Source organism: Bison bison, unplaced genomic scaffold (genome assembly GCF_000754665.1).
Source record: "Bison bison bison isolate TAMUID 2011002044 unplaced genomic scaffold, Bison_UMD1.0 scf7180017864205, whole genome shotgun sequence".
Taxonomy (NCBI): Eukaryota; Metazoa; Chordata; class Mammalia; order Artiodactyla; family Bovidae; genus Bison; species Bison bison.
This window is the reverse complement of record NW_011494777.1, coordinates 5,896,245-5,915,562: the sequence shown is the minus strand read 5'-3', so window position 1 is coordinate 5,915,562 and position 19,318 is coordinate 5,896,245. Positions and strand designations below refer to the sequence as shown.

Genomic DNA, 19,318 nt, shown 5'->3' with positions numbered 1-19,318 from the left:
ACTGACTCGATGGACGTGAGTCTGAGTGAACTCCAGGAGTTGGTGATGGACAGGGAGGCTTGGCATGCTGCGATTCATGGGGTCGAAAAGAGTCGGACACGACTGAGCGACTGAACGGAACTGAACTGAACTGATGGTGGTTTTTGCCATACATCAACATGAGTTAGCCACACGTGTGCATGTGTCCCCCCATCCTGAACCCATCCCCTCCCCACCCTATCCCTCTGTTTTGTCCCAGAGACTGGCTTTGAGTGCTCTGCTTCATGCATCGAACTTGCACTGGTTATCTCTTTACCAGAGGTTTTGTGATTGCTGTTAGTCAGTTGTGAGTTAAAGCTAGAGCTATTGTATAGAACCATTACTAATGTACAGTACCACTAACAGTTGTGGCAATTGTGAATTATTTATGTGTTTGTGATTATCATGGTTACTTCTGTTTTATTCTATCCATGAATAAATTTTTAATAAAATAGATGAGTCAGCTAGGTGTCAATTGCATGTCCATATTGCCTATAAGCATGAATGATTCCATGAAAAAATTTGTAGTAACGTACAGTGTGATTCTGTAAATTTTACCTACCTATGTGCTGCTTTTTTAATATTGCCTGTGGAGTAGAGAATCAGAAAAATAAAATCAGGATTCCTTCTTATTAAATAAAGCTCAATTTTTAAAAATGAAATTGAACATACTTTCTTTATATAAAATGAAGTTTCTTGATATATTTAAATGATGAGCTTATTTCTTACACACTTTGTAAGATTCTTTTGGGACTATCATGCCAAAGTAAAGTCTGTAATGCTTTTGTTCTCTGCAGTTCTTTTGAGTGTTGTCAAAATCAATCCTTGTCAATGACAAAATTTTAGAAATAGGTAATGGTGCTATCTGCACAGCAGTGTGAATGAACTTTATGCCACTGAACTGAAAATTTAAAATGGTTACAATGGTAAATTTTATGTTAACATATATTGAACACAGTTTTTAAAATCTGCCCTTGCCCATGGAGGTGTATCATACATGTGAATATCCTCTGTCATATGTGCCATGGCTAAATTAAAATACTGGTGGTAGTTTCCAACTTGGAAAAGAGAAATGTGAACAGCTTAAAGTGGTAGCCACTCTTAAGATGATACAGAATTTTACAGTTGTGATAATTTGTGTCAAATGATTTAAGTATTAGAAAGCTATGGAACTAAATGACCTCTAAGATTGATCTCTACCTGGAGATTCTTCGAATTTGTAAATAGATCGTGCTTTCATTAGTTAAGCAGAGGATGAATATGTAAATAAAATATACAATGGGATATTATACAGTCTTTAAAAAGGAGGGGAATTCTGGTACATGCTACAGAGTGGATGAAGACTTTGTGCTAAATGAAATAAGCCAGTTGCAAAAGGACAACTATTTGATGCTTCCACTTATATGATGTACCTAGAGTAGGAAAATTCATAGAGAATTAGAAGGTTGGCTGCCAGAGTCTGGTAGAGAGTGGAGAATGAGGAGTGAGGAGTTATTGTTTGATGGATACTGTCATTTCGGAATGATGAAAAGTTCTGGACATACTGGTGATGGTTGAACAACAGCGTGAATGTCCTTAAAGCCCTGTACTGTACACTTTAAAATGACAAATTTTGTTTTATTTTGCCACAATATAAAAAAACCTTTATTAACTGCAGATTAGTTAAGTAACTGAGAATGTGGGCATTTTCATTTATAATAGAGTTTTGGAGAACTTTTTTTAAAGTGATACGTGCACATTACTAATTCAGTACAAGTGCTTTTTTTGCATATTAATTTAAATGTGTCTAGTGTGATTGAGGAGCTGAATTTTCAATTTAGTTTAATTGATTTAAATTAAAATTACCACATGTGACTGGCAGTTCCTTCATTGGACAGTATAATTCTGTATTTTTTGCATCGTTTTATAATACTTTAAACCTCCTTATATCATTATTTTGAAATGAATGTCTTATGGATAGCATGTAGTTGGTTCATGTTTTTAAAATACCCATCCTACCAATCTTTGTCTTCTAGTTGTTTTTATTTGGACTGTGTACATTCAAGGAAATTATTGATATGTTGAGACTTAAGTAGACCCTTTTATTTTTGTTTTTGTTTGTTCCCTCTGTTCTTTGTTTCTATTATTTTCCTGCCTTCCTGTTGCTTATTGTACCTTGTTGAAAATTTCATTTTGATCTATCCTTGGTGTTTTGAGGGCATGTCTTTTTACATATTATTTTGCATCTGCGCTAGGTATTATATGTACGTAAATAACTTATCACAGTCCCCTGATGGCAGTACAGTATCAGTCTGAGTGAAGGCTTCCCTCTTTTGAAGTTACACTCCCCTGTTTATAATTGTCTTAAATATTTACTTTACATACTTTGAGAATCACATCAGCATTAGGATAGTTTTTGCTTCAATTATGTGAAACATAATTTAGAAAAGTCAGAGGAAGAGGGAAGACTATAACCTGTACAGTTGACCCTTGAACACGGCAGCAGTTAGGGGCACTGAGCTGACTCTCTGCAGAGTAGATAATCTGTGTATAAGTTATAGTCAGCCCTTCGAATCTGATAGTTCCTCTGTATCCACGGTTCCACATCTTCAAATTCAGCCAACCACAGACCCAGTAGTATTGTAGTATTCACTGTTGGATAAACACCCACATATGAGTGGAGTTGCACAGTTCAAAGACTCAGTTATATGTTTTTACTTTTCATTATTCTTCCTTTCATTTCAGGAGCAATCTGAACTTATTCTTTGTGAGTGAATCTGCTGACAACAGCCGATTCTCTAGTTTTCATTCACATGAGAATGCGTTGATTTTCTCCTTCTTCCTGAAGGGTATTTTTGTTGGCTGTAGTGTTCTTGGTTGGCTGTTCTTTATTTGGGTACTTAGAAAGTGTTGTGTCACTTCCTTCTTACCTCATGGTTTCTGATGAGAAGTACTCCATTATTTGAATTATTTTCCCCTTATAAGTAGGGAGTCATTCCCTTCTTACTGCTTTTAAGATTTTTCCCTTTGTCTTTTTGTTTCCAGCAGTTTGTATCTGAGCATGGACTTATTTGAATTTATCTTGTTTAGGTGTGTTGAACTTCTTAAATCCTAGGTTTAGATTTTAAAATTAGTATACCATACCCTACATATTCACCCATTTAAAGTGTACAGTTCAGTGACTTTTAGTGTATTTGCTGATTTGTGTATCAATTTTAGACCATTTTCTGTTATCTAAAAAAAAAATCCCTGAATCCCTTAGCTGTTAACCCCAAATTTCCCCTACTGCCCCCCCAACCATAGGCAACCACTCATTTACTTTCTGTCTTTATAGATTTGCCTGTTTGGAACATTGCCTATAAATGGAATCATACAATAATGTAGCCCTTTGTAACTGGCCTTTTCATGTAGCATGTTTTCAGATTTTATCCATGTTGTAGCATATATCAGTACTTAATTTCTTTGTTGTGAAATAATATTCCATTGTATAAATATACCACATTTTATTTGTCCATTTATCATGGTAGATATTTGGATTGTTCTCACTTTTTGAATATTATGAATAATACTGCTATGCTCTGTGAATGTATGTCCATACGTTTCTGTATGGACATGTTTTCTATTCTTTTCGGCGGGTGGGAGTTGCTGGGTTGTATCTAAAGGTCCCAGTGTTGCATCTGCTACTAAACACAGTCAACGAGTACAGACATTTTCGTATGTAAATTCCACCTGGATATTCCTGTTGGAGGCATCTTAAACTCAGAAACATCAGAAACTTTCTTTTCTGTCCTTGATTGGTTTTAATGAGAATATAGGAGGGGAACAAAATTATATCTGGCATTTCCCAGTCTAATCTTCATCTTCCTCCCATCCCATACCTCCATCTTTATTATGCTGTGTACCATATGTGTGTAACCATTACGTTGTACAAACATGATTTGCAGAAGATACTTAGAATTTATTTTATTTTTGTCTTCCACCATACATATAAATTTGTTCTGTAGGGTTAGTACTCCCTCCAATTCCTTGAAGGGCAAGTTATCATAATTTTTCTGGTCACTTTTAGGGAATAGAAACATTATTTTCAAGAACTAATAAACTTAATTCAAAGTTATAGGTTTTCTTATTTGCCCACCGCAGGCCTACTACAGGTCTGCAGTGGAAAGAGATTTGTTTGGCTTCCTTTTTCTTTCTGTTTTTCCCCTCTGCCTTTTTATTCTTCCGTATTTGGTGACTGTGGTTTCAGGCCCATCAAGGATTGGGAGAGGCACAGGATTGAGTAAGAAGAAAGGTCTCTAATAACAGTAGCAGCAGCACCAGGACTGGTGTTCTGTAGCATTTATTTCATGCTGAGTACTGTTAAAAGCACTTCACATGTATCAGGCCAGTTAATCCTCAGAACTCTGAGGTAGGTTGTCTTACCCTGTCTCACTGCTGAAGAAATGAAGGTGCAGTCTAGTGACTTGCCTAAGGTCCCACAGTGACACACAGCAGAACAGGGCGTGCACCCAGGGCTGGGGCTCCAGAGGATCCTTGCCACTCCAGGTATTGCTTTTATTTACTGTTGGGAGGTGGTAAGCATACTTCCTAGTCTTGGCTAGAGTTTAAATCAGACTTGTATCCTTTAGATTTGTTTCAAGTGTGACACATTTTGCATAGACCTAAAACAAAGGGCAAACTTGCCTCAACTCCTTTCCCTTACAGGGGAGTAGAAGGGAGTGGGAAAGGGTTTGGAACTCAAAACACACTGGTCTCTCTCCACAGGACTTGTTTTCTGATATTTAACTCTTTACCTCCTTGCATAGGTTGCCTTGCACCTCACTTTGAAATGGTAGTATCTGTTGTTTGGAACCTCCACCCAAATTGCGATTGAGATGTTTTCAAAATCCCGTTGCACATGGTCTCCAAATACACTATTTGATTTCTTGCCTTCACACCTTTGTTCATGCACATGGTCCCTGGATTATGAGTGTCACTTGCTTGAAGGCATGTTCCTGCCTGAACCATGTGATCTCCATCAAACTAAGTGCTCTTGATGGCTGGGCTTTTTAAAGAAGCCAGTTTACTGGGGTGTAGCAAATGAACAAAAAACTTAATGTAAAACCTTCCCATTTTTTTTCCTCTTCATCTCATTCCTATGAGAGAGAAATCAATAAGTATGTTGAATAATACTTTGGTTAGATCAATCCTAGCTGCTTGGTGTCTTACGATTACTTGTCTTTGGGAAAGTAGAATGGAGCAGGTTTATGTTTGAACTGTTACCTTTGATGTGGTTAAGTTAATTGTTTCAGTGGCCTTACCTGGCTGTCTTGGCACAAGGTTTTATGCCATTTATTGTGTTATCAGACCAAGAAGATTCTTAGATTGATCATTTGGTCCTCTTATATTAGAATATTCAGTGGATTATTTGTATCTATTCAGCTGGAAATCATCAGAATGTCTTTTTAAAAATTATTTCCCCTTCACATGTACATTTACCTACAAAGAACATTCAAAGGGGTTGTTTATGTAATGGATTGATGTTTGAACTAACATTGACCTCTGCATCCTCACATTTAGAGTAACTTCCCTGGTGGCTCAGATGGTAAAGCATCTGCCTACAATGAGGGAGACCTGGGTTTAATCCCTGGGTCGGGTAGATCTCCTGGAGAAGGAAGTGGCAACCCACTCCAGTATTCTTGCCTGGAAAATCCCGTGGACAGAGGAGCCTGGTAGGCTACAGTCCATGGGGTCACAAAGAGTCAGACACGACTGAGCGACTTCACTTTACAGTGCCATTAACAACAGTTGGCCAGTACAGTGCACCCGAGGCATGTCAGGATGGTGAGCACTCACTGAGCTCGTGTGAGGTCCCACGAGAGCTTGGTGCTCCTGTTTGCTTTATCACCTGCAGAGTTCTTTCATGAGGCCCTGCCCTCTGTGATTCTTCTTCTGCCTTGCACACTCAGAATGAAAAGTTTCATTGTTTGCTTTCATGTAGCACTAGCTGTGTAGTCTTAATTAAGTACATATGTCATTTTCATAAAGACTGTAAGCTTAATGAGGTAAAGGACAATGTTTTACTTGTAATTGTGTTCCTCTCTTACATAATAAAGTTCCTCACATCTAATAAGTCAATTATTAAGTTTTCATTAGTGTAAACAAAATCAGTAGTATGGCTTCACCATCCCAATACCCAGTTTAGTCTTATCTGTGCTGAGATAAGGAAGGTAAAGATAATAAAGTTATGCTTAAGTTATAATTCTGCCATACCTGTCAATTTGTATGCAACTCTTTGAACCAGTCTTAAGGGAATATGGGAAGTGGAGATTGTTGCGCAGAGCAAGGATATTCATTAAATTTTAAGAGGCACTTAGAGGGACAAGGGATGTTTAGCTTATAGAAGAGAACCTTAGGAAAGAAATGTGACTGCCATCTTCAGTTTTTGAAAGCTTTTTCAAGGGGAAAGAAAAAGGCCTACTCTGCATGACTTTCGGGGTCCAAACCAGGAGAAACTGAAGCCTTAGTATGTGTGTGCATGCTCAGATGCGTCCAACTCTCTACCCCATAGCATGTAGCCTGCCATGCGCCTCTGTCCATGGAATTTCCCAGGCAAGAATCCTGGAGTGGGTTGCCATGTCTTCCTCTAGGGGATCTTCCCTATCCAGGGATCAGACCCAGGTCTCCTGCATTGGCAGATGGGTTCTTTACCACTGAGCCACCTGGGAAGCCTCAAGCCCTATTACGGTGCTTTTTAAAAGAAAAAAAAATGTTTAATGTGAAAAAGAAAAAATACCCATATGTTTTGCATAAATATGAAGAAGCTACCATCTATGCATGCAGACATCTTTCTGTGTACAATTTCAAGAAGATCATGGCCCCTTAGTGAATCCATGAATCTCTAATTAAGATCTTATGTTCTCTTACTCTGTTTGTGTGTCGGTGTGTACAAATACATACACATATGTATATATTTCACAAAGATGGTTATTGTCTGTGTACTCTGATATTTTTCACTAAACACATAACTACTACTATTGAGTTCACTGTATTTAGTGATTGTGCATTATTTAATGCTCAGAACCACACATTTTCCCAGGTCAATTAAATATTCATCAACTTTTAAACATCATTTTTTTAAAAACTGGTAGCTCTAATTTTGAGGTATTTGAAACTTCTTTATCTAAAGATGGCTTACAAAAAATATTTCCCCGAATATGCTTTGTTTTGTCTTTTAGTACTTTCTTTTAAAGGTTATTTATCTTAGATAAAATAATAGCTATGTGTTTTCATATTGGAAAAGTACTGTGATCAAACAGTAAAAAGACTCAGATCTTAGCTTCGGTTATCATTTGTTAGTCACTTAACTTCCCTGAGCATTATCTTTCTTATCTTTATCAAGGGGCTAATATAAGCCTCCCTGACTTCACGTAGTGGATGAAGGAAATGGCACCCCACTCCAGTACTCTTGCCTGGAAAATCCCATGGATGGAGGAGCCTGGTAGGCTACAGTCCTTGGGGTCGCAAAGAGTCGGACACGACTGAGCGACTTCCCTTTCACAACAGTTTAAGGGGAAAGTACTATAAACTAGTATTTAGAAGTATTATTAGATTTTAGAAATTAAAAGTATTTAAGAATGTCAGTTTTCTTAATTTTTAGTAAATGTAAAATCTGATAAAGGCAAATCAGTCTTTTTTTTTTTTTTTTTAAGGAAAAACCCAATCAAGTGTCGGATTTTAAACATTTGTTTTATAAATTTCCTTCCAGAAATGTGGTTTTGTTGTGTTAGTAACATAAAAAGCAGTCACTTTTCTCTTGTTGCGCATTCACAAAGTGCCAAATACCATGCTTAAGCATGTACTTCGCATGTTTCATTTAGTTCTTATAACAACCTTGGAGGAATTGTTGAAGAAAGAATGCAGACCTATTACATTCTAAGACCTAGACTCTTGGCCACTTGTACTTACTCATCTCATGTCCTAAAAGAGGCAGGATAAAGCATTGAGGTTTAGGGTGCAGATTCTGGGGCCAGCCTGCCTGGATTTGAACCCTGGGTCTGCAACTTAACAACTTTTGATTTCTTCAAGGTAGTTAGCCAGCCCTTTTCTCTTCAACAGCAATAAAATGTACCTATTAGTAGAGACATCATGACAATCAAATTATGAAATGTGATGCATTTGAACATTATCTGGCATGTGGTTTGCAAGCAGTGGCAGTTATAGGGACTCGTCTTGTGTAAGCTGTGCATGTGACGTGAGCACCCGGACTCCTCTGGGAGGATGCTTCAGGGAGCAGGCGCTGGGAGTCTATTTTAACATAGCTCTTTCCTTGGACTTTCCCCTGGCCATCTTTCACCTTTCTATTTAGCATGGTGGCCTCATGAAAACAATCTCAATCACCTTGTATTTCAGCTACTGATCCATTAATTAATGCTTATTTTATGTATCTTTTAGGACATTTCTGATTCATTTGCATCCTTGAAGAGCATCTATAGAAGAGGAAGGGAAAGATGGGTGTGAAAACATTTACTCATAGCTCCTCTTCCCACAGCCAGGAAATGCTTGGAAAGCTAAATATGCTTCGAAATGATGGACATTTTTGTGATATCACTATTCGTGTCCAGGACAAAATCTTCCGGGCACATAAGGTGGTATTAGCAGCTTGCAGTGATTTCTTTCGCACCAAACTTGTAGGCCAAGCAGAAGATGAGAACAAGAATGTGTTGGATTTGCATCATGTTACAGTGACTGGCTTTATACCCCTTTTAGAGTATGCGTACACAGCTACTCTGTCAATTAACACAGAAAATATCATTGATGTTCTAGCTGCAGCCAGCTATATGCAAATGTTCAGTGTTGCTAGCACCTGCTCAGAGTTCATGAAATCAAGCATTTTATGGAATACACCCAACAGCCAACCAGAAAAGGGTCTGGATGCTGGACAAGAAAATAACTCTAACTGCAATTTTACGTCTCGAGATGGAAGCATTTCTCCAGTGTCTTCAGAGTGCAGTGTGGTAGAAAGAACCATCCCTGTCTGCCGAGAATCACGGAGAAAGCGCAAAAGCTACATTGTTATGTCTCCTGAAAGTCCTGTAAAGTGCAGCACACAAACAAGTTCTCCCCAGGTGTTGAATTCTTCAACTTCCTATTCAGAAAATAGAAATCAACCAGTTGACTCTTCTCTAGCTTTTCCCTGGACTTTTCCTTTTGGAATTGATCGAAGGAATCAGCCTGATAAGGTTAAGCAAGCAGAAAATACCCGGACTTTAGAATTACCTGGCCCATCTGAGACAGGGAGAAGAATGACTGATTATGTGACTTGCGAGAGCACAAAAACTGCCTTGCCTCTGGGTGCCGAGGAAGATGTCCGGGTCAAAGTGGAAAGGCTAAGTGACGAGGAGGTCCATGAGGAAGTATCCCAGCCTGTCAGTGCGTCTCAGAGTTCACTGAGTGATCAGCAGACAGTGCCAGGAAGTGAGCAAGTGCAAGAGGACCTTCTGATTAGTCCCCAGTCTTCCTCCATAGGTATCGTGTCTTCTGTGTTTTCCATGATTCTATAAAGTATGGGAAGGCATTTTTAAGTGCTTACTAGATAAGTTTTGTGCTGTATCCTATAGGAAATATTAAGAAGAATAAAACATGGTAACTGGGATTTTTTAGGTGCTATCAGTCCTACCATATATTTTGGTAAGTTACACATGAGTAGAAAGAAAGTAGTTGAACAGTATCTCATGGGACACATATATTATGGCACAGTTCACATACTAATGAATTGTGAATTACTTTCAGTACAAAAAGTACCAGTTTTAAAAAATGCAATTCGTGTTTTATTCTTTATTAAAATTATTTATTAAAAACTTAACCATGTGCCAAACTTGGGGGGATATATGATGAAAATGACAGTGCTTGCATCCGAGGAGTTAACACCATTAATTGAGAAAGCAGATGAGTAAGTCAGCAATTAAAACTAGGCCAGAGGTATAAACAGTGTGACAGGCTCACACAGGAAAGATCAAGTTAACACTGCATGTTTGAGCTGGATCTTACGTAATAAGTAGGAGTTTACCCAAGCGAGGGAATAACATTCCTTTGAAAATGTATAGAAGCTCAGAGGTGTGGAAGAACATTCACTGCATGTTTGATAAAGCAGTGAATTCAAAGCACAGTGATGTGAATAAAGCATGAAAACCTGCAAGTATAGACTATAATGGGAAAGAAGAAAAATGAGTGGTTGAGAACATGTTTGAAAAGCCTCAAATGCTAGTTTCAGTTAGAATTGCATTCAACTACATACAACAATCCCTTCAAAGTGGCTTAAACCAAACAGGATTTTTTTTTTTTATTGCATAAAATGTTCAGAAATAGAAAGTCCAGGAGTAGTATAGTGGCTCTACAGTGACCTGGGCCCCTTGTGTTTTTGCAGTCCACCATCTTTAGTTTGTCAGATGTATACTTATTACTTCGTGGTTGTAGGTTTTTTGCTTCATCTTTAGCCTTGTATTTTAGAAAGGGGTAATGCTTGTATGGAAAATGTTTCTAGAACTCTCAAAAGAACTGCCAGATGATGTCACATGCATGGCCTTTCCTAGCTGCAAGATGATCTGGGGCTATATACATATATATGTATGTTGGGTATGTAACTGCCTTACAAAATTATAGAATAGATATTGTCTGCAATTAGCAGTGTCTACCACAGCTAGGCCAAGTAAGCTTGGGTTGTATCCTAGTGGTAATAAGGAGTCTACCTTAAATGGAATGAAAAAATATTTTCAGATATTTTAGGAAAATTTGATATTGGTCGAATTCATAGGGGGTTGGCTGGGGAGAGACAGTCCAAAAGCCAGTTACAGTACAGTTGTCTTTGTGTTAAAGAAGATACTTGAAGTCATACTGTAAAGAAAATGGGTATGAAGAAACTTTGTAAAGGAAGAATCATTACTACCTGATGTTAATGAATATGTGGTTTGAGGAATAAGAAAGTCAGGTTCATGGATGACTAGAAAAAGAGATAACATTATTGTCATTATAAGTCACAGTTTTTTACATTTTATTATCTCTAAATTCAGATATGCTTTACAATTAATAATCTTTACAGTTACTTTTTCTTTCTTAATGGTGCAAAAAATAATGGTAATCATACACTTGATCAGTTCAGTTCAGTCGCTCAGTCGTGTCCGACTCTTGGCGACCCCATGAATCGCAGCACGCTAGGCCTCCCTATCCATCACCAACTCTCAGAGTTCACTCAGACTCATGTCCATCGAGTCGGTGATGCCATCCAGCCATTTCATCCTCTGTCATCCCCTTTTCCTCCTGACCCCAATCCCTCCCAGCATCAGAGTCTTTTCCAATGAGTCAACTTTTCACATGCACTTGATAGGACTCTGTTAAATACCATAACTACTGTGAAAGTCATTGGGAGGAGGTAGAAGCCCAGTTTAAGAGTTAACTCAGCAAGGTCAGTTCTTGTGAACTGTGCTTGGGTGATGACCAGGCAACATGCCTCAGAGCCCTTGAGGTCAGGACTGGAGGTGACCACTTTAGCACTTTTAGCAGGGACACATTGACTCTCAACAGGAAAATGTGTTTGTAAGAGCCAGAACCAGAGAACTGCTCCTTGAGAAATAATAAGGGAGAGAAGGAAAGCCAACGGAGATGAGTGAAGAGGATTTCTCCAAGGTTGGAGAATCATGAAGGCCGTGTTGACGTTGTTAAGTTCTTAGATTCTGATGCACAACATGAGTTTCCCAGGGTTGCCACACCAGCCACTGCAGACTTCAAACGGCAGAATTGTATTCTCTCGAAGTTCAGAAGGCCGAACTCTGAACTTAAGGTGCTGGCAGGTCTGTAGGGAACGATCTTTCTTTGCTCCTTTCTAGCTGCTGACAGTCACTAACACTCCTGATGGGCCTCAGAGTTTAGCTGTATGTCTCCACTTTCTGCCGTCATCCTTCTGGGCCTTCCTGCTAGATCTCCCTCCTCAGGACACCAGTCATTAGATTATGGCCCACCCTACTACAGTATGATCTCTTCTAACTTGTATATTAGTTAGGTATGAAACCACCTCACAAAACTGTAGGAGAATGGATATTGTTTGCAACTAGCATTGTCTACCACAGCTAGGTAGAGGTGACCATATACTCTGTTGTTGTTGTTTAGTCGCTAAGTTGTGTCCGACTCTTGGCGACCCTGTGGACTGTAGCCCACCAGACTCCTCTGCGCATGGGATTCTCTAGGCAAGAATACTGGAGTGGGTTGCCATTTCCTTCACACACTCTAGGTAATGGTAATTACCTAGGTCTCTGCAGAGACCGACCCTGTTTCCAAGTAAGAGTATATTTACTGGTATTGGATGTTAGGGCTTAAGAATGCCTCGGGGATGGGGAAGAATGCAGTTCTTCCCACAATACCTATTAAAGATAATATTTCTAAAGTTGGGTCAAGATACTTTTGTACTTTCCAGACAACCACACGTTGAATAATGTATTTGATGGCAGGAGATCCTAGCTATGTGTCAGTATAACCCGGTTTTTGTTAAATAACTGACATCTTTAATCTTGAAAACACCTTTGTACCTTCTAAATCGTGAACTAATAGGTAATTATTAATACTATTAATTATTTATCTGAGAACTTAGGAACCAAATACTAATATAACTGAACATCTTGCTGACTAGCTATGTGAAATAGCCTTATTTTAATCACTCTCGAGTATACCTAATCAGTTCAGCCTTTGCCTTAATATATTATTAACACAATTAAACAGAGGGGTTAGGACCATAAGTACAATAAGCCTTTCCGTTATCTAAGAATAATTTCCAGTATATACTATAACAAATGTAGATTCTGTTACAAATCAGATGTACAGAAGAACTCTGATCTGAATATATATAATCAAATAATCCAAATGAGTTGTCTTTTCTTTACCTTCAGAGCAAACTCACTAATTACTCTCAGCTACCCCTGTTAACTCCAAATGTATACACTAAACACCTTACGAAAAGTGAAATTCAGTGAAATTTGTTTAAGTGAGAAGGACTCTAAACTCTAAAATCTGCCATTAAAAGAGAAGTGATTGTTACGAGGGTCAGTTAAGATTGAGAAATAGTTTGACAGTTTCTTGGTAGCAGTAGTGAATAGATAAACTTGTTGAGGTGAGCAGTTAGAATGATGGAGGAATTTGCAACACTGAGCGTATATGCAGTATGGGGAAATGATTAAAAGTTGAGGACTTGGAGTCAGGCAGGTCTAGAATCTGCTCTCAGTTTCTGCCACTTATCAGATGTGTGACTTGAACAAGTCACTGAGCCTCACTAGGTTTCCATAACCGTAAAGTAATGATAGTCTTAACTGTCTGTTGTATGTCAGTGCTCTCCAGCAAGACTGCCAGGAATACACCTGGAGTGAACACATTGAGATGGTGGTTTGAATATCTGAAAATCCCTAACAATTAGCTAACTGTACAGGATAAGTTAGTGTGCAGCAAGCTTGCGTCAACCCCGTGTCCACATAGAAGTAGTGTTCTAGTAGTGGGCATATTGAAAGTATAAGAACTGGTCACTGCAGCAGGAGTGAGGCAGTTTTGGTCCTCCCCCCCCGCCAAAATGGACAGATTCTTTGAATGGAGTTAAACAGTTTCTGCAAGTCAGACTCAAGTGTCTCTGAAGAGAACCAACTGGCTATCATAATTGGGATGGTCCCAGGATTCTGGTCTTTCTGACTGAACAGGTCTTGCTTTTAGGATTGTAATTGCAGCAGAAGCATGTTGATTTGAGGTCAGGGTCCATTTCTCTGTGGCTGAAGGCTGGAATATGATATATAATGTTGCCTATAAAGGAATCTACCTTCTGTGGTGCTTAAAAGAACAGTTATTAAATTTTTGTCAGCAGGGTCAGATGGAGGATAATAGATCCAACAATCTGTTAAATTCATATTAGTGACTGTGGTCTGGGGTGGGGGTACAAGAGGTTTTTTCTTAAGTGGCAGAAGAAGATCTTAGGAGGTCAGAAACAATAGGATGAAGATGAAAGATCGTATTGGCTTTAATAGGAATGATTAATAGTAAAGAGAAGAGTACTAAAGAGTCAGAAAATTAATCTGATTTTGCCATCTTGGGTAGGAGCTGTCCACTTTTGAGGTCATTATCTTCTGGAGAATTCCTTAGAGGGAATGGATGTACAGGAGTCAGAAGGATGTGATGTCTTTCAAGTTAGAAACTTGAAAGAATCCAATGAATGTCCCCTCGAACTGTTACTGCTGAACCAGTGGTTAGCAACCTATCAGTTCCTTTCTATAGATACCAGTGGAAAGTTTTCTCTGGTGCCATCTTTTCCAGAAGACCAAAACTCCAGACTTTAAATCATTCATAGGCTCTTCTGTGTTTGTAATAAACCTGGAATATCATTGTAGTATTTAATTGTATTAGTTAGTAATCAGGTAGCACCTAAGATTTAAACCAAAATTCCCACCTGAAAAAGGAATGTACTGTTACTACATAAGGGGTCACCTTGTGGATCTTAGAGATGATTTATCTTATTGCCATCAAGACTCTTGGCAGTACTTAGGACTGTGGAAGTTTGAGGGTTTTTAAGTGCTTTGATAAATATAGTTTTAGAATTCCATTTATTCTCTTAACGTTTGTGGATGATGGGGATGTTGGAGAGTCTGTGTTTTTAAAAGGTCATGCTTATGGGGTTTTTTCAAAGCAACATCAGTGTAATGTGTGGTCCTATTACTTGAGAAATAGTTGCTATTTCCTAGTCAGGAATACAGAATCTGCTCATTTTTCTTCTGCCATTATAACGTAGCTCTTTAGCATGAGGAAGCCTCAGTCTGCCTTAAAAGTAAACAATAAACAACTGATAGCTCATTTGAAGGTGTTTAAAAGTGTACCTCAGTGCTTTGTTCTTGTCCCTGTCTTAACCAAGGTTGTGTCAGTGCCAGGAGGACCATACACCAGCAGCATCCATGGGGGTACCTCTTGAAGTCCCTGCTGCAGTGTTGGTACAGTGTTGATGTATCACAAATGAACGATCTTGTTCATGCCTGAAGCTCCCCACAAATGGCTATTTCCAACTCCGAATTGTCCTTGGTGAAATTGAGTCAGCTGAGAGATAAGTGTAACGTGTTAGTTACAGAGAAAGCATGAAGGAAGCAGATGTTTGGCCAGAGAGAGATGCAATTTCAGATTGAGACACCTCATGAGAACTGTAGCAGTCCACAAGAATAATGCTTGTGTAATTTTTTATTTCCAGTTACAGAGGCCAGGGATCAGACAAAATCTGGTTCTGGGCATTTGAAACTAAGCAAACCAATTCTCAGGACACGAAGACAAACTTGAAGTCAGGTCCTTATAAGATTTTTTTAAACATCTTTATTGAAATACAACAAATATCATAAAATTCACCAATTAAAAGTTTATACTATAGTGAGTTTTAGTATGTTCACAGAGTTGTATAGTCATCCCCCCAAAAGAAACCCTGCAATCCCTCTCTCCAGGACCCACCCCTAGTCCCAGATAACTGCTTATACACTGTCGGTATGGATTTGCCTGTGGTGGGTATTTCCTATAAATGAGAGCAGCAGTGTGTAGTCTTTTCTGACTGACGTCAGTCATTTTACATTATATTCTCAAGATTTTCATATATGTCATCCCTTATAAAGTTTTGAAATGTTTTTGCCAGTCAGTGGTCTTTCTGACCTCAGCCTCCAGGGCCAGTTTATAGGGACTGATCTTATCTGTGTCTATCCTCTCATTACAGTGTATTCCTCTTGTAGATGCGAGTCAACCCTCAATAGATTATAGGAGCAGGTGTTAGAAGGTCAGAAAATAGTTTCATCAGGGAACAGTGACAAGTCTAATTGGATAACCCATATATTCTCCAGACACCTTTTTCTAGAAAAACGCAATAAACCCAATACTAAAGGGCTTCAGTGAAATATTTGAGCTCAATTCAGCATGAACTTACCTCCTAGCCAAAGGGCAGGTTGCACCTCAAAAGGAGTTTTAGATACACACTTTGTTATCGAGGTTTCCAATGCAAGGCAGTAAGAACTTCAGCCAGATGTCCATGAGCCCTGCATCTCTGCCAGTGCCCTGTTGCCAGAGACCACCAGGAGCCACCTGTAATTCAGCAAGTTGAATTCAGTGCCCATTTGCAGTGTGGGAGGGAGATCACACACTGTAGGGGGTTGGTGGGGGGAGGCGGTGGAGGGCTTCAGGGCTCTTTATAAGAACGTGTTAGAAAGGACCTAGAGGGTTTGGGCTTGTGTTATGTATTTGCAAGGAGGATTCAAGGAAGTGAGGTTTGCTCAGGGACTGGTGGTGTCAGAAAGCACAGATGACTGACTGAGAATCTTAACAGAGATCTAGGAATGCAGACCAAAGTGAACCTAGAGCAGCAGGGACATCCATTACTTTTGCAAGGGGAGGTTCAGTTTTTATGATTGCACAATAACCTTGTTTTTGTCTGTGCTTAAAAAAAGTTATGTGTTTGAGACCAGTGTGACAGGGTCTGATGTTGGTGTTCTGTGAGGTTGTTTTATGTCCAATAGAAAAACGTGTCAGTGTCAAGCCAGTTTCTCTTTCACAAGTATGAAATAAGGTGTGTTTAACACATGTAGAGCAGTGGCTGGCATATGGAAAATGCTCAGTAGTAAATGACCACTGTGATTATTTCTCACCACCAGAAGGGTTTTTTAAGCGTCTTAAGTACTTAAACAATGGTTAGCAAAAACAAGACTCATTTTGATGGAACAGCACTCCTTAATGGTAGAAGAGAGTATTCTCTCTTGATAAGATAGCCTTAACATATAAAGCTGGTAAGTCAGAATTCTTAATCCCCATACCACTGAGAGCAGAATTCTTATAGTTTAGAAAGGAAACTTTGTTTTAATAATTTAAGAAACATCAGTATTACCTCAACAAAGTAAATGCTGTGTATCCTACTATTAAATCGGTTCAAGTAACATTCCAATTAATATGATTACTTGCATTGATGGGCAGAAACCATCATGTCAGGAAAAAAAAAATTTACAAGATTTATTTTTGTGTATTGTTGTGTAACTGATACAACACTATGTGTTAAAATGCCCACAGTATGGATAGATTTCTAAAAGTCTGTTTTAACTCTTAATTTAGCTTGAAATGGTTTTTATTTTTAGCTTTTGGCACATTTAATGTGTCACGGACAAGAAGAGAGTGCCCTTTGTTTTACTTTCCATCCTTACTATCCATCAAGTTAGGGATCCAGAGGCCAAGGTTTAGATATTTTAGAATGTGGAAGTAGATTTGTTTTAAGAGGGACCATCTGTTAGGTATGTCTTGTTCTCCATTTTAGTTCTTTTTGACCAGCTTTTAAAGCAAACTCTTGGTAATACCAGAATCAATCCGAAGCACAGTGGGTTTTATTTCTACCTCACCATGACCCCACCCTCTCCTGAAGTATTATAGCTTGCCTTGCCTGGTGGTCATATGTCAGTTAGGTCAGTCTTCGTGGCCTGCCCAAATCACACCGCTAGGCTTTTTGGTTTTTTTGGCAAATCTTTACCTAAAAGCTTTAATGTTGCCTGCATTCTGAACAACTGCAGAATACTATAAAGTAGATTTGTGTGTGTGTCCATGGTGACCAGGTCCAAATACCAAGACTTTTCCAGTTTTTATCTTAGGACAGATTGAAATGTTAGAGTTCCCTCTTCTTTAAAGGAAAAAGTGACAATGGGAAGAAACTGACAAGAGCTCTTTCTTAAACAAAATGCAGCATAATCTGGTCTTCCAACCCACATCTGGTTTAAAAACCAATGAGAAGGATCAGGAATAAGTTGGATAAGTAGGCATAGGGAAAAGGCATAAATGTCTTGACAGTAAGGGAAAGAGAAAAAGAAAAGGCATGCACTGAAATGCCAAACACAAACCAGTAAGGGAGAGAGCATGGGGGCAGGAGGAATAGAGGTGCAGTCGGGGATTAATGTAAACACATAGGGTCTTGTCTCCTTTCAGAAGCCTCTGTCAGTGTTTTGGAACAAGGTGTAACAGTTGGTGTTCTTGAGTCATCAAGAAACAAGAAAAAGTTATATTTAATGTTCTATATTTAAGAAGTCAAGGCAAAGTACAATTCTGGCACAAATTTTGTAGTGCAAATGATTAAATAAAGTTTGGATGCCTTAAAAGGGATTAGGTTAGTTTTTTAGGAGAATTTTACTTAAGTAGAAAGCGTATTCATTTCCTGATGTCACCTGGTTCAAGTGTTCCAAGAGGGAAAACTGAAGTGGTGCTGGATTCTAAATTTTCACTGAAAGGAGATTTAATCTTACGTGTCTGTTAACAGATGATGTTTATTAAATGTTCACGTGTATGTGGTGTTGTACAAACTGTTACAGTTAGTACATTTTAGCTTTTGTTACAACACTGCCACCAGAAGAGTGTACAGCTGCAGAGGCTCCTTGGTTCAGTTGGGGCAGCACAGCTTTCTGCACGTGGTAGAGACATCGACCAAGTTCAACACCTGATGAGAACTGGCGAGATTGTTTGGATCTACCCTCCCATTGAAAACAAAAATACCTTTTTTTAAAGTCACCTTTTAAGGTATTTGAAAAGATGATCAGGGTTAATTTTAAGGAAGAGTCTGACCTGGAGAGGTAAGTACTCACCAGAGCACTAAAACCTGTTTTTCCCTAGACATTTGACAAAACACCAATGGGCTTTGGTTCATCAGCTTAAAGGTGAGGGAGACAGAGGTCAACCCAGAGCATATGGAAGCTGCAAAGTCTTAGAGAAGGCGCATGCATGAAGTAGGAGCCCCAGAGTTCACATACCACAAGGACTACACCTGCTCACCTTCCTTCAGACTCCAGGGGAACTTTGGAGACCGCTACCTTGGCAATGGGCTGCCTAAAAGATGAAAAGGGGAAAAAATGCACCCCTGAGAATGATAGATAGAACTCTTGCAGATTTCTGTCTTGCTTGTTCCTTGCAGGTGAGGCCAAGGAATCTCAAAACAGTAAATTGGTTTAGATAATGCCTACCTTCCAGGAACCTCACAGAGGCAAACAAACCTTTTCTGGAAGAGGGCACATTCATCCTCCCCTCAGCAAGTCAGTCTTCTCCAGGGTGTTTTCAAGGGCAATAACCACTGTCAGAAACAACCAGCCCAAAGGAACTATGGCTAATCAAATATTTTGGCAGCAGGTTGAATTGAGCAGAAGAGAGAATTGTTGAATCAGAAGATAAATTAGAAGAAACCACCCAAGCGCTGCACAGACAAACTGTTAGGGTTCTCCAGAGAAACAAACCCAGTAGGACGGATAGGCAGAGGCATATGCAGGGTGAGGCGGCAGCGGGG

At 39.0% G+C, this 19,318-nt stretch overlaps 1 protein-coding gene across 4 annotated transcripts in view; it reads left to right on the top strand.

The window, feature by feature from the left end:
• Positions 1-19,318, top strand: part of ZBTB44 (zinc finger and BTB domain containing 44) — a 59,459-nt gene that overhangs the window by 22,802 nt on the left and 17,339 nt on the right. For all 4 annotated transcript variants that reach the window (XM_010844707.1, XM_010844708.1, XM_010844709.1 and 1 more), the window contains exon 2: positions 8,431-9,504. In XM_010844707.1, the coding sequence (XP_010843009.1) occupies positions 8,487-9,504 (1,018 nt within the window). In that variant the 5' untranslated portion in view covers positions 8,431-8,486. The remainder of the gene's footprint in view (positions 1-8,430; positions 9,505-19,318) is intronic.